Below are 14,587 nucleotides of genomic sequence, written 5' to 3' on the forward strand. Positions count from 1 at the left end.
TAGCCATTGCCCGTATTCTTGCTGAGGTGTCCACAGAAAGAGCTACCTGGGCAGAATGAGTTTCGTATGGCCCATTGGGAGAGCTAAATGTCCTTGCTGGGCCATCAGTACATAGCTGTTTGGCCCTAATGTAAGTTTTACCTGGTGGGTGTTACCCAGGAATACAACACATATGTATGATGCCAATACGTAGCCAATATTCATAACTTCAGATACTAAAATGATGCATGCATATAAACAGGATAATCATACTTACCAAATCATAACTTTTCTATTGACATCTTACATGACATACTTTGTACAAGATTTGTTGCAGTTGTATAACAATGGCAGTATCAATTATCTAAATGGTGACATTCAATCATACAGCATCACACTATGAAGAAAAACCCATTCTGTTCTACCCTCAAGAATCCAAAAGCATTCAGTTGACTTTCTTCTACACCATCCAGAAAATGGGGTCTCACGATAGAAAGCTAAGGTCTGAAGAGTTCCATCATATTTTCCAAAGCCCATCCTGGCATGATGTATTCCTGCTGTCTAGCTTGAGTTTGAAGTCTGAAAGGTTGCTGCTACCAAATCTAGGGAGAATTCTGATTCACTGTCAGTAACAGCTCCTAGTGGGAGAAGCATCCTAAAACCTGATGAGGCAAATCTTCCTGTAATGTAGCAAATGTAAGAAGGCTTCCTGTAGCAAAGTTAAATGTTGATCCATTCCAAACATGCCACCACCTGCACCTTATTTTTCTGAAATCTCATTAAAAACAGGTGCTCTGAAGAATTAAACGAGAACTGATTGTACTAGAGTGAAAGACATCAGTGGTGCTAGGCAGGCTAGCTGGGAAGAAATAAATTTATTCCAGCCAATGAGATTGATTGTCCAAAGGAAGTGGAAATAGTATGTTTAAGATCTTACTTGCTTTTTTGTTAATTCTTGAGATTGTGTTAATCCAGAGCCCTGTCTTTGTTCTTGTTTATCCCCACAGGTACCTGGACAATGTAGTTAATCGGCAGAGTATTTCTCCACCTATCCCACACCTGCATGCCTTACTCACAAGTGGAGATGAGCCACCGCTTGAAATTGACATCTTTGAACTCATCAAAACATCCTATGAGGTCAGAGGCAAGATTAATATTTACTTGAGTGATCTTTGCCACTTAAGGTCCAGTCCTGCATTCCTTGTGCAGCCAAGACTCATTGGCTTCACTAGGGGCTTGTCTACACTTACCAGAGGATTGATGCTGCGGTGATCAATGTATTGGTGGTCGATTTAGCAGGTCTAGTGAAGATCCACTAAATCAATCACAGATCACTCTCCCGTCAACTCGTGTACTCCACTGGATCAAGAAGAGTAGGGGGAGTCGATGGGAGACGCTCTGTCAACATTGCGTAGTGTAGACCCCGCGGTAAGTAGATCTAAGCTACGTTGATTTGAGTTACGCTATTCACATAACTCAAATTGTGTAGCTTAGATCAAATTTTCCCTGTAATGTAGATAATCCATATTCTTAGGCCTTATGCAAGGGATGCAGAATTGGGCCACAAGTCTTCATGTTAAATATGATGGGACTTCAACTCTGTTCTTCTTTTCAGATTCCATGAAATCTCACCAACCATGCTAACTAAAATTGAAAATTGATTCTCAGTGCCTACTAAAGCTGATAGGTCAGAGATTCCCTCCACTCTCTGGAGAAAAGCTTTAGACTGTTATTTTGCACATGGGGTGAGCCAATGCCAGGGAATTGTAGAGGCAACTTAATTACTGAATATTGGAATGAAAAAGGAATGTTTTGGGGATAAACTTTGGGAGAGTTGTGAGTAACGTATCTGCACGAAACTCATCATGCCAGGTTTGGCATGCCCATGAATCCCATTCTGCGGTGTCTGTGTTGTGATGATAGCTGGATGACCTGGAGTCTGCTAACCTGGGATTGGTGGCAGCAGCAGCCACGAATCCAATAGGCCATATTACAGAAATAGCAGGCATTCTCCCTGGTTCCCAATTACACTTTTGCAGAAGTAACTCTTCATGGATGATGACAACAGTATACTTGCATGGGAGAAAATAGTTTATTTTTATGTTTAATTACCAGGGCAGTTATCAGTGCACACTTGACACATCCTCTCCCTCAATGCAATGAGGAAAATTGGGAAAAGACTTAGTTTTTCAGGTGGATTTCTTTTCTCTGCTACTCTCTTCCTCTCTGTCTTCTGTCATTGTCCTTTTCTTCTCCCTTCAGATCACCCTTATACTGTTCTTCCCATACAGCGTACGTTGCTTTCTAGTCTCGTTTTCTCACTAACTTGTGCCAGTTTGTGTCCTGCTCAAGGAAATCCTGTTTCTGTCATTGCGCTCTCTTCCTTCAAAGCACTACTCTTTCTGACTGTTCATTCTTTCTTGTTCCTTCCTTGTTTAAGCAGCAGCATCCAAATCATTTTACTTCTCTGATTAGTGCTGTTGAGAAAAAGCCCTGCCCCCTTACAGGTACATCACTCAATTTGAACATGGATTCCTAATGAGTGCTAGCACATCTCATCACATGATTTTATACTTCCCACCCACCCTTAACAAAAGAGTCTTAGCAGACCATCTCTATTGACAAAAAGTCATTTTTTCCCTTTCAGGTCACTTCTAAGGTGATTCCTGATTTGGGGAACAATATGTCACTGAATGTGAGACTTGTCTCATTGGTACATGGGGGTGACCCAATGTGCTTTTCTTCCTTACTGTAGAAATTCAGCAACTTGAGGGCAGATGACATTGAGCAGATGCGCTTTAAGCAAAGATTGAAGGTGATCCAATCCCTGGAGGACACAGCCAAGAGGAGTGTGGTATGTAACACCCAGATTAAATGAGCTACCAGTTGGCATGTTAATGTAGGACATTTTGCTTTGAGTCCTCTGAAAATCTGCTCTATAGCAAACCCAGGATGTGGTGACTAAAGGGATGATGGTTAATGTGGAAAATATATCTGCTGACATTTAGCTCTCATTGATCTAGTCTAACAAGTTGGGCTGAAGAGCAGAGGAAACAGTTGAAGTGCTAAGATGTGATCCTGGTAGAATTATAGGCAAATCATTGCCAGTATGAACCACAACAGGCTTTGTAACACTTTCCATTTGTTAGAGCTGCCTGTATTTGTTACTTTTCATCTTGGCTCTTTGAGGGTTGCAGGATGGTAGATACTGCTGTCCTTCCCACCCAGAGTGTGTGCTGTGATGTTGGGAACCCACAGAGGACTAGGACGGAGGAGGAGCATCTGCATCTTACTGCCACTTTACTCTTCTATTTGTGCCAGTTGTGAAACCTGTTCCCTTTGCCCCTCTCACTGTAGCACCTGCGCTATAGATGTCTGACAATAGAGGCATTAGAAAGCCAAAAAGTGAAACAAAGGCAAAGAGGTGACATGTCACTTGTTCTCACTTCCAATTACAATGCAGTCAGAGCAGAAAACATACTTAACACTTTGAGCAGCTTTTTACTGTGTTTACCCTCCTCGTTCAAGGAGGGTACAGCTGTTCTCTGTGTCAGCAGTTGCTGGCATGTTCCTGTCCTAGCAACTCAGAGAGGTGAGACTGTTTTCCTTCAGTTCAAAATCACTATAACACTCCTTCCTCCTCTGTACCTTAGTCAAGTCTCTTGGCCTTTTTCATGGTATATGAAATATTGTTTCTTATAGTAAGTGAATAAATTTTCCAGTTTAGGAGTAATAAATAAATGTTCATTCTGTTTCTCTCCCTTACTTTAGGTCCGAGCTATATCTGGTGACATTGGTTTTTCTATGGAACAACTAGAAGAGCTTTATGTGGTGTTCAAGGTAGGGACCTGGCATGGGGAAGAATGTGTCCTAGTCACTCTGCCTCAGATATACAGATAACCAAGATTGAGTGGATGGGGTAGTAATAGCATTGTATTTCTATCCAGAATCTGATCTGTCAAAAGCAGAAGTGGGGCTCTGGGGTACATGGTGCCAGTGAGACCGGCTCTAGTATGTCTGTTTGGTTTTTTTTTTTTTTTTTACAAAGATGATGGAAAACTGTTCACAGCATTTAAATGATATTCATCAGGGAGAGATGCTGGCAATGTTGGAAAGGAATGTTTAGTGGCTAGAGTAGAGGACTTGGATTCAGAAGACCTTGGTTTTATTCCTAGCTCTGCCACTGACTTGCTTTGTAATCTTGGGCAAGTCACTTAACCCTTCTGTGCCTCAGTTTGCCCGTATGTAAAAATGGGATGAAAGTTCCATACCTCATGAGAGCAATAAGACTCGGTGTTTTTGATGCCTTTGAAATACTCAGTTGCACGATGTTGTAGACGTAGCAAAGTAAGATGGTATGACTTATTCATAAAACTTTCATTCTAGCACTGTGACAAATCTTATGTACTCAAATCTCTGCCTGAGTCTTCATCCAAATCTGATAGTGCCTTTTGTTCTCCTTGAAATCAGTCTTTTTCTAGTTTGATCAAATCCTCTTCCTTCATTTCTCAGAGCTCAGCCATGATCACACATGGACCTTAGGAATAAATAAGGGGAGGAGAAAAGTAGATGTATGAGCAAAAGTTTCTTCTCTGGCTATGCAGTGTCTTTGTCCGTGAGGTTTAATTGAGTCCCTAAGAATGAAGGTTTGTGTAACTATTAATGGTTTGACCTATTAACCCTTTCCCCTCAAAGGCAAAACACCTGACGAGTTGTTATTGGGGGAGCAGCCGCACTGCAGCTGCCCACCGAGATCAGAGCTTGCCCTACCTGGAGCAGTATCGCATTGACCTGGAGCAGTTCAGAGAGCTGTTTGCCAGTCTAACCCTCTGGTCCTGTGGCCTCCACACACCTGTGCTGGCAGGGCGAATGTTCCGGCTTCTAGATGAGAACAGGGACTCTCTCATTAACTTCAAGGAGTTTGTTACAGGAATGAGTAAGTGTCTTTTCTAGAGATGCTGTGGAATGTTTTAGCAAAGTTTTCCACTGTTCTGAGCACATAACCATAGAGAGACAATAGAATTCATCCAGGAGGGAGGACAATGTCATTACAGAATGAGAAATGCCTTCTTGCTAAACAAGTTAGACGTTGTGCAGAATGCAGCAGCACAGATTTCTTTCTGTACAGGAGCTGTAACTGCATATCTTTTCAGCTTCCCCTTGCTCGTATGGGAACTCTAGGGGTCTGTTTGATGGCCCCTGTGAGCTGACGGTGACTCTTAACACTAAGGGCTATTTATTTCATCCTTTCCCCCACAGGTGGGATGTATCATGGTGACCTGACTGAGAAGCTTAAACTACTTTACAAATTGCACCTGCCTCCGGGTGAGTGATCTCTTCTCCCTCCTTCTCTGACACCCAATGGTAGCTATCACACTGGCTGAGGAGCATCCTTACATGTTTTGCTAGATATTTCAATAAAGCTTTTTTTGTGTTCTCACCTACTGAGGGGAATGAATGGATAGCCTGCCTCAGTGGTTCTCAGACTGATCTATGAAGACTTTGCTGATGATCTGCAGAAAGCTGGTTACATAGCCAGCCTCATTTCCAGCTACTAAATTGCATTGAAGGACTGCTAAATATTAAAAAAACAAAACAAAAACCGAACCATTGATATATATGAATTATCAGTGTAAGTAAGTTTCCATAGGGATGTTACATGATCCCTGGCTGGGATGATTTAATTGGGGATTGGTCCTGCTTTTGAGCAGGGGGTTGGACTAGATGACCTCCTGAGGTCCCTTCCAACCCTGATATTCTATGGCAGATGGGAGGGGAGAGGTACCTCAGTAACCCAATCATCTTCTGCTCTCTTTCTCTGCCTTTCTCTGCATGTACAGCTCTGATCTCAGAAGAGGCTGAGTCTGCTCTGGAGGCCACAAGTTATTTCACAGAGGATATCTCGACAGAAGGTAACTTAACACCTGCTCTAACCTAAGAGATGAAGGCTGCAAGTGTCGCACAAGTCTGTGCAGTTTGAATGGTGACCCTCGAAAGCAGGGTTAATCAGTAGAAGTGTTCTAGGGTTGCTTCTCATTGTTGCATGGGGAAGATGAGTGAGTTGATGGGCTGTTTAATCTCTGCTTTTCTAGAAGAGAATGCAGCATGCTGTGAAACACTCTCACGCAGACTGCTGAGGAACATTAATGATGCTGTCTGCTTTTACCGACCTGTCTTTCCTGTTTTCAAGTTCAGGGAGTCTCACTGTGTCTTTTTTTTTTTTTTTTCCCCCACCTCCTTTATGTGTGTCTCTGTGTCTGGCCCACTCTCTGTTTTCCCTTGGATTTACCCTGCCCTCAAACCCTCTCTCTGCTGCTCCAGTATCTCCTTTTGTCTCAGAGCTGGATTTCTTCTTGCACTGTGAGTCTCAAGGTTAGTCTCTAGGGTGTGCACACACGCTGAGCTCTTTGTTGTTATGCTAAAATAATCTGCCAGCACTGAAGCGCCATGTAAAATACCATGAAATTATTTTATTGCTGCTTTCCACTGGCCCTCCCTCTATACATGCAATGCTATACCTAGCACTTGGTTTGCTTGCCTCATGTGCATTTTAGATGCCTTTCAGTAACTGTTTGTTCTATCTACTGGACTACAACTCTGTTATAACCGAAGGTGACTAATTTTAATTCGAGGCTTTGGCCTTGAGAAAAAGTTTGACCTATAGTTCCTCCAGTGGAATTTGGCAATGGCTATTCCCATTGAAAAAATTACTTGACACCTACGAGGCTGAGAACTAAGTCTATTAGCCAATGTAAAGATAGCATTGCCATCACCAGGGCTTCTCCAGAGCCTTGCAGCTTAAAGGAAGGAAGAGTTGTGTAGTATTTAATGTGTACTACAGCATTGTCAATCAACTTTCTATTTAATACGCTTTTTAAAATTTAACTTACTGCTATGGCTGATCAAATAGCAGAATAAAAGGATTAAGTATATTATTTGATAAATTTCACTAATATGTATTGAATAATGTATTAGCCAAATAAGGTGTGACCCTCTAAAGCAGTGGTCTCCAAAGTGGGGTGCGCGCAAGACCATCCGTGGGGGTGCGCGGCAGGAGGAGCGCAGCTTTGCTCTCCCACTCCGTCTTCGGCGGCACACTGGCGGCTGCTTTTTTTTTTTTGCTTCCCCAGAGCTGGCCCTGGGGGTGTGTGATTCAAAAAGTTTGGAGACCCCTACTCTAAAGAGCTGGTTGAATAACAGTGTCAAATAAATTACTCAAATAACACTGGTGACATCTGAATAATATATTTATCTAATACTGTTCCATCATCTTTATATATTTAATTTCTCTTGCTTTTGTTGTATCTTCTTTCCTTTCCGGGGCTCATTCCACTTTTTCTTTCTTATAATAGATCATGGGGCTTAGTTAACTTCCATGTCTATTTCCTCTCATCCTTAGCTCTCTCTCTCTTCCTTTCCCAATATTGTGCTCTTTTCCTACCTATCCCTTTGTACCATATTTCTCTTTGCCCACTTATCCCATCAATCTCTCCTTCTCCCTCTTTCCTTTTCTGCCTATTCGTCTATTCATTCACAGGCTGTGTAATGCTAACACTTTTCTTCAAACTTCTACCATTGCTAATGTCAAGCTGTCCTGTGGTGGCTCAAGAATGTGAATAACAACCTCAGGGCAGACTGTTAAGAAGCAGGGCACAAACCCCAAATTGGTTGTGAGTTCTGCACTTAGATTTCACTAACCTGTTATCAAGTGTGAACTCCTCAAGCACTATACAGCCTCAACATGAAGTCACAGATAGTCCCCTTGCGTACTCTGATCTATCTTGCCACCCAGATAAGCTTACCTTTGTGATAGATGGTCCCTTACACCAAGTACTACAGCAATATTCAGGTTATTCCCAGTCCCAAAGGACCAGTCAGTTACGCCAGGTCAATTGCACCTTAGATCTTAGAGCAAAGACAACCCTTGTAGCCAGTCCTATAATAAACCATCTAAGGATTTATTAACTAGGAAAAGGAAACTAGTTATTTACAAGGTTAAAGCAGGTAAACACATTCACACAAATGAGTTCCACTGTTTCAAAAGGTAATTGAAACTTCTATAATATGCAAGTTCTATATGTCCCTTAGGGCTAACCCAGGCTAAGCATTGGGGATCTTTTGCTTATGCTTACTAGTACTTGCCCCCTCAGAGTCCAAGCAGCATAAAAGATACAGTTTCTCCTTGTTACCACCTTTTACTGCTTTCCCCCTTCCGCTTCAAGTTGCAAGTTCAGCTGTTGGGAGGAATTCAGTTGCATGTCTCCTTTTCAGTCAGGGATGAGGAGAGCAATCAACAGTTTTTTGTCCTCTCATGTTCCACAGTGATTTGTCTACTGTTTATGGGTCTTCTTTTGTTGGACAGGAGATAACACCTCCTGTGGCAAGCTAGTATTTCACACTTGGTAATGCTGCTCTCCTGACTGGGTGATTCGCAGTAACAGAGCATTACCTGTATGTGTTACCTTATGACATGGGATACAGATATTATAAGTGAGATTAATGCATGCAGCAATTTACAAGCATTCCATAAAGTCTAAACACATTTTTATAACTAAGGCCTATTTTAATAATACTAACACATGGGGGAGCCAGACTGTTTCCAGTTATGTATTTGTCAGTGTTCAGTTGAAACCTAGGGACCTTAGCATGAACTGGCACCTAGTCTGCCAGCATCACTGCTACCAGCTGTTAAGCTGCACCAGTGGAAAAAATTAAGACAACTGCTATGTTAGACAATGCCATAAGTCTTGGAAATTTTAGGAGACACCTCACAGCCCAAGGAGTTGACTTTCCAAATATGAGTAACAGGTAACCTTTGGAATCACAGGGCTTATGAACTTTTTAAAATGTAAACTCACATTCTGCAAACTTGATACTCACCTGGAAAAGCTTCCTACTTACTGTGTGCAAGTAGATTTTTCAAGCTGTGGCTTTTTCAGTCCCGCTATATACTGTAAGGGAATGGTGTAGGAAAGCTAGCCCTAATTTTATTAAAAATACTCATGTCTGTACTATACTGGATATGTAAGTTTGTCTTGTACACTGTGCAGTAATAGAATATTTGCTGAGTCACTTTTCTAATATCAATGTTTGTTTAGAAGCAGCTACTCAGGAAGACAGAGGAGGGAGAAATGGGGATTCCAAAGAAAAAGGTAACTAACTAGTTCCTAATGTGGACAATTACTAGCTCCCGGCATTTCCCAGTTTTGTCATTCATGTAATGTCAAGTTTTTTAACTCCTACCCCTTTACTCTAGCATAGGAAACCACTCAAGGCTTTGCTCATGGAAAGAGGCACAATGTAATGTGGTCTAGGGAATTTTTATGTCTTGCTGATTCTGATATGGTAACAGCCTCCAAGCTGAAAGGGTCTTGATGCGCTAGAGAGGCCTTAACTCACCAGCCATGAACTGCAGAACTGCAAAATTTACAGAAAAGCAGAGTTTATTTCATACCTGCCAAGCTGATTGCAGAAGTGTTAGTTTTGCTCCTCTGCATCACATAAGAAAAACTCTAAAAGCAGAGTGCCGTTCCCTGTGGTCTCATCTCCTGAGTCCTGTCAGTGAAATCCTCTAAAACAGTATTCTTGCAAGCATAGAATCATGGAAATGTAGGGCTGGAAGGGACGTCAAGAGGTTATCTATTCCAGCCTCCTTGCACTGAGGCAGGACCAAGTAAACCTAGACAATGCCTGACGTGTGTGTCCATCCTGTTCTTAAAAACTTCCAGTGATTCTACAACCTCCTTAGCAGCCTATTCCAGTGCTTAACTACCCTTATAATTTTTCCTAACCTCTAACCTAAATCTCCCTTGCTGTGGTTTAAACTAATTACTTTTTGTCCATCCTTCAATGAACATGGAAAATAATTGGTCAGTGTTTTTTTAGGCCTTAACATAACCATTTTCAAATTTCAGGGCCCCATTCAGTCTTCATTTTTCAAACATGCCCAGTTTTTTAACCTTTCCTCATAAATCAGGTTTTCTAAACTTTTTATCACGTTTGTCCTCTCTCCACTTTGACTACATCTTCCTCAAAGTGCGGCACCCAGAATTGTCACAGTATTCCAGCTGAGGCGACCAGTGCCAAGTAGAGTGGGACAGTTATCGCCTGTCTTACATATGATGCTCCTGTTAAAACATCCGAGAATGTCAGCCTTTTTCACAGCTGCATCACATTATTTACTCTCATTCAATTTGCAATGCACTATAACCTCCAGATCCTTTTCAGCAGGACTACCACCTACTCAGTTATTCCCCATTTCATATTTGTGAGCTTTATTTTTCCTTGCTAAGTGTAGTACTTTGCACTTGGCCTTTTTAAATTTCATCTTGTTAATTTTGGGCCAATTCTCCAATTTGTCAAGGTTGTTTTGAATTGTAATCCTATCCTGTAAAGTGTTTGCAAGTGTGATGTCATAAACAAATTTGATAAGCATACTCTCCACTCCATTATCCAAGACCTTCATGAAAATATTGAATAGTACTAGATCCACCTGTGGGACTGAACTAGATATTTCTCGCCAGTTTGACAGGAAACCATTGATAACTACTCTCTGAGTACAGGTTTCATAGTAGCAGCCGTGTTAGCCTGTATCCATAAAAAGAAAAGGAGTACTTGTGGCACCTTAGAGACTAACACATTTATTAGAGCATAAGCTTTCGTGAGCTACAGCTCACTTCATCGGAGTGCTTGTGGCACCTTAGAGACTAACACATTTATTAGAGCATAAGCTTTCGTGAGCTACAGCTCACTTCATCGGAGTACTTGTGGCACCTTAGAGACTAACACATTTATTAGAGCATAAGCTTTCGTGAGCTACAGCTCACTTCATCGGATGTATCCGATGAAGTGAGCTGTAGCTCACGAAAGCTTATGCTCTAATAAATGTGTTAGTCTCTAAGGTGCCACAAGTACTCCTTTTCTTTGAGTACAGTATTATAACCAGTTGTGCCCCCACCTTACAGTAATTTCTTCTAGACTGCATTTCCCTAGTTTGCTCATGAGAATGTCATGTGGAATCGTATCAGAAGCCTTGCTAAAATCAAGATATATCATGTCTGCTGCTTCTCCCCCATCCACTAGGTCAGTAACCTTGTCAGAGAAGGAAACTTGGTTGGTTTGGCATCTCAATCCATTAATCCCCTGACTCTAATGATCTAGCTTTGCCTTGCAGAGGAGAAGGGTACCAGCCCCCAGGATTACAGATACTACTTGCGAATGTGGGCCAAGGAAAAGTATTCCAAGAAAGAAACCATCAAGGATCTCCCGAAAATGAACCAGGTAGGAAGTGAACTGAGAATGTGTTTCCAGTTGAGCGATTTACAGCAGGGATGGAGTAAGGCAGGATACAGCAGGCTCACAGTTCTGCCAATACACTTTAACCCTTACAGCATTCCTTGCTGTTTCAATATTTAGAGTTCTAATGATGTCAGACTCTAGTGGTTCTATTATATGGACATGCATCCGATGGAGGACTAGTTTGAGATTTTACTTATAAACTAAACTAATTTTGTTTCAAACTTAAGACATATTTCCAGTGGTGAAAATCAGGTACATTTAACTCTCCTCCTCCAATTAGAACTCTAAACAAAGGCTCCCCTCCAGTGCAGTGTGTTTCAAACATCCCCTTAATGCCATTCCCCTGACTTATACACTGCCTAGGGTTTTCACTACCTTTAGAAGATGGAGCACTATGCAAAATATTAGACTACATATTAGTAAGTGTCCTGCATCATGACAACATAAGCTGCTACTTGGAGGGCATGATCTAATACAGGATGATCTAATAGGAGTCACTGCTTCTCAGTAGGTGGCTCATAGTTCATCCACCATTGTAGATTTAGTGGAGGTTTCATAATCTTTGCTGTGGTTTCATTTTCTGTTTTTAAAGGAGCAGTTTATAGAGTTATGCAAGACCCTTTACAACATGTTCAGTGAGGACCCAGTTGAACAAGAGCTGTACCATGCCATTGCCACTGTAGCCAGCCTCCTCCTACGAATTGGGGAAGTTGGAAAAAAATTCTCCAACCGACCCATGAAGAAGACTGATGACTGCAAAGCAAATAATACCGATGCTGAAAGTGAAGAGGAGTCACCAACGTCTGAACACAGTCAAAATTCAGCAGTGGAGCAGCAACCCCAAGCTGACCCTGAAGACAGAGCTTCTGGCGATATCCAGGCTGGAAAAAACCATCAGGAAAAACAAACTCCAGGAGATGGGGATGGTGGAGAAGGAGCAGGATCTCCTATACAGCTCCCGTCAGATGATGAAACCAAAGACGATATGTCCATGTCTTCCTACTCCATGGTTAGCACGGGTTCCCTGCAGTGTGAAGATATTGCAGATGACACAGTCCTGGTTGGTTGTGAAGCTAGCAGTTCAGCTGCAAGGTATGGCAGCACCATTGACACTGACTGGTCTATCTCCTTTGAGCAGATCTTGGCTTCCATGCTTACAGAGACAGCCCTGGTAAACTACTTTGAGAAGAAGGTCGACATTGGCCTGAAGATAAAAGAGCAGAAGAAAGTAGAGAGGCAGTTCAGCTCATCCAGTGACTATGATCTCTCCTCCTCAGTGTCAGGCTGAACTCAAGGAAAGCAGTAATGTCTCAGGTGATAAAGGGTGAGGCTATAGACATTGGGCAGATGGCAGGAGTTTTTTTACCCAGACCAATAACTACACAACAACCTACAGTAGATTCTGCTGAATAAGTGGCTTGTCACAGTGGCTGTTTAACATAGACACCTCTCTGGAGACCCGGCTTGGTGGAATTACATTACATTCTCAAGAGCATGAAAGCTATTAGAACTTGATAGCCCCATAGGCTTGCAATTACCACTGTAAATTATGCATGTCTGCCTCTGGTTATCTTTTTTAATGAAGTTTTATTTCAAACACAGCCACTCCATGCCCTGTCCTCATTTGCTATAGATTCCTGGGTAGTTTTGTACAGAAGATGCAGCCCAGCTTGAAACTCTGTACGTCTTTGGCTGTCACTCTGTGATCTAAGCAGTATGTCTAAGTGCTCTCAGTCCTTGGCCTATAAAATAGTTTTATTAGGTTCTTAGATACAGTACTGTAACTTGACAAATGTATTGCAATCGTATCCCATTGCTCCCAGCATCCTGAGACTTTAATTCAGTAGTTTCTCAAATCTGGAGGCTTCTATGGATGTGATTTGCCATCCCAGTAGCGTGTGGTTTTTCAACATTTTACAAGAAAGTGTCATGTAAACACTTGTTTTCTAAGCCTCTGTTTTTAACTCTTTGACGCAAGGAATTGATGGTTTTGAATTGTGTCTGAAGCCGCAAGCTCCTTGATATTGATGCATAAGAAGCAGTAGGACCCAAAAAGATATTGGGTCTGCCAAGGGTTTAGATCGTGGATGCAAGTCCTGAACTGGAAATCAGCTTACTGGAGCCCAGTTGTTACAAGCTGTTGGTACACAGATCTGTTTTTCTTACTCTTGTTGCTTCTGACATTAGTTTGTTCACAACCTTTCTGTCAGCACAGCCATTAGCTTTTAAAAGAAAAATATCTTCTGTAATTTAATTTCCTGGCAATATTTTACTTCATTTTAATATACTAATGATGGACCTGATTTTTAAAAAGATCCATAGTAAATTTGTCATAAACCAGTCGAATATCAATGTATGACCCGGGCTTACAGAGCCCATGTCAATCACTGAATTATCACAGAGCAAATATATCACTTGGTAGAACCTTAACAGATCAGTTTCTCACTGTGGACAGGGCCACAGCAGATCTAATTTGTATGAGGCAGAAAACTTACATGAGCACCTGGTGCCACTTGTGACTGTTCCCTGTAGGCTCTCTGAAGTACAGGGCTTTCCAGGAGCATGTGCATCTCCAGTCTGCCTGTACAACAGGAGTCCAAAGAGCTGTTTACACCTCAGTCCTGAGAAGTAAAGCAGAAGCGGGAGCAAAGTTGTGGTGCTCTCCTCTCAGCCATCACTCTAATACCTGAAATCTGAACAGACTAGCTCACCTGCAAGTTTAAAAGCTTATATAGCTGGAGGGAGTGCAGCTACAGATTACCCTCTGCAAATTAACTGTGGACCAGAGGAAAGTAGACACTCCATTTGGAAACGGTAACTTCCCTGTGGGAGGGCCTCCCCTCCCAGGAAGCATCATCATTTCTTTTCATACAGACCTGTTCATCTCATTACAAAAGCATCTGTGTTCCAGTGGCATGTGCCTCACTGGCAGAGAGCAAGAATGTTAGCATGGGGCTGGTGCAGACCCAGTACTGAGGGTGAGCCACATTGGTGCTTCTGGCTGGTGTTCAGAACAGACAGAGATGACAAAGACTGGAGCCAGCTGATGGATGTTCCCAAGTAAGGTACCATTTTATGCGATGTTCAGTGTTACTTCCTTTTGTGGTGTTCTCTCTGTATTCACAGCCAATGCATATTTCTTAATTCTCTGCCTCCTCTGTCATGTACCTCTGGAGAGCAACTCTAGTAAAATTGCTTTTACTAATTCTTCAGTAATTTATTGTAGTTTTTTTTAAGTACAGGTAATACATGTGATTTTACATTGTCTATGTCTGATCTGTCATGTGCTCAATAAATGAACCAGAATCCA

General features: G+C 42.0%; 1 protein-coding gene across 2 annotated transcripts in view; it reads left to right on the top strand.

Annotated features, from left to right (window-relative positions):
* TBC1D9B (TBC1 domain family member 9B) overlaps nt 1-14,587 on the top strand; it is a 38,119-nt gene extending 23,532 nt beyond the window's left edge. The window contains exons 13-22 of one of the 2 annotated variants that reach the window (XM_048862561.2): nt 987-1,116; nt 2,735-2,833; nt 3,751-3,819; nt 4,675-4,915; nt 5,239-5,304; nt 5,820-5,891; nt 6,301-6,351; nt 9,078-9,131; nt 11,153-11,259; nt 11,870-14,587. In XM_048862561.2, coding sequence (XP_048718518.2) covers nt 987-1,116; nt 2,735-2,833; nt 3,751-3,819; nt 4,675-4,915; nt 5,239-5,304; nt 5,820-5,891; nt 6,301-6,351; nt 9,078-9,131; nt 11,153-11,259; nt 11,870-12,565 — 1,585 coding nt within the window. In that variant the 3' untranslated portion in view covers nt 12,566-14,587. The remainder of the gene's footprint in view (nt 1-986; nt 1,117-2,734; nt 2,834-3,750; nt 3,820-4,674; nt 4,916-5,238; nt 5,305-5,819; nt 5,892-6,300; nt 6,352-9,077; nt 9,132-11,152; nt 11,260-11,869) is intronic. The other variant, XM_048862562.2, reaches the window with a different exon arrangement.

Source organism: Caretta caretta, chromosome 8 (genome assembly GCF_965140235.1).
Source record: "Caretta caretta isolate rCarCar2 chromosome 8, rCarCar1.hap1, whole genome shotgun sequence".
Taxonomy (NCBI): domain Eukaryota; kingdom Metazoa; phylum Chordata; order Testudines; family Cheloniidae; genus Caretta; species Caretta caretta.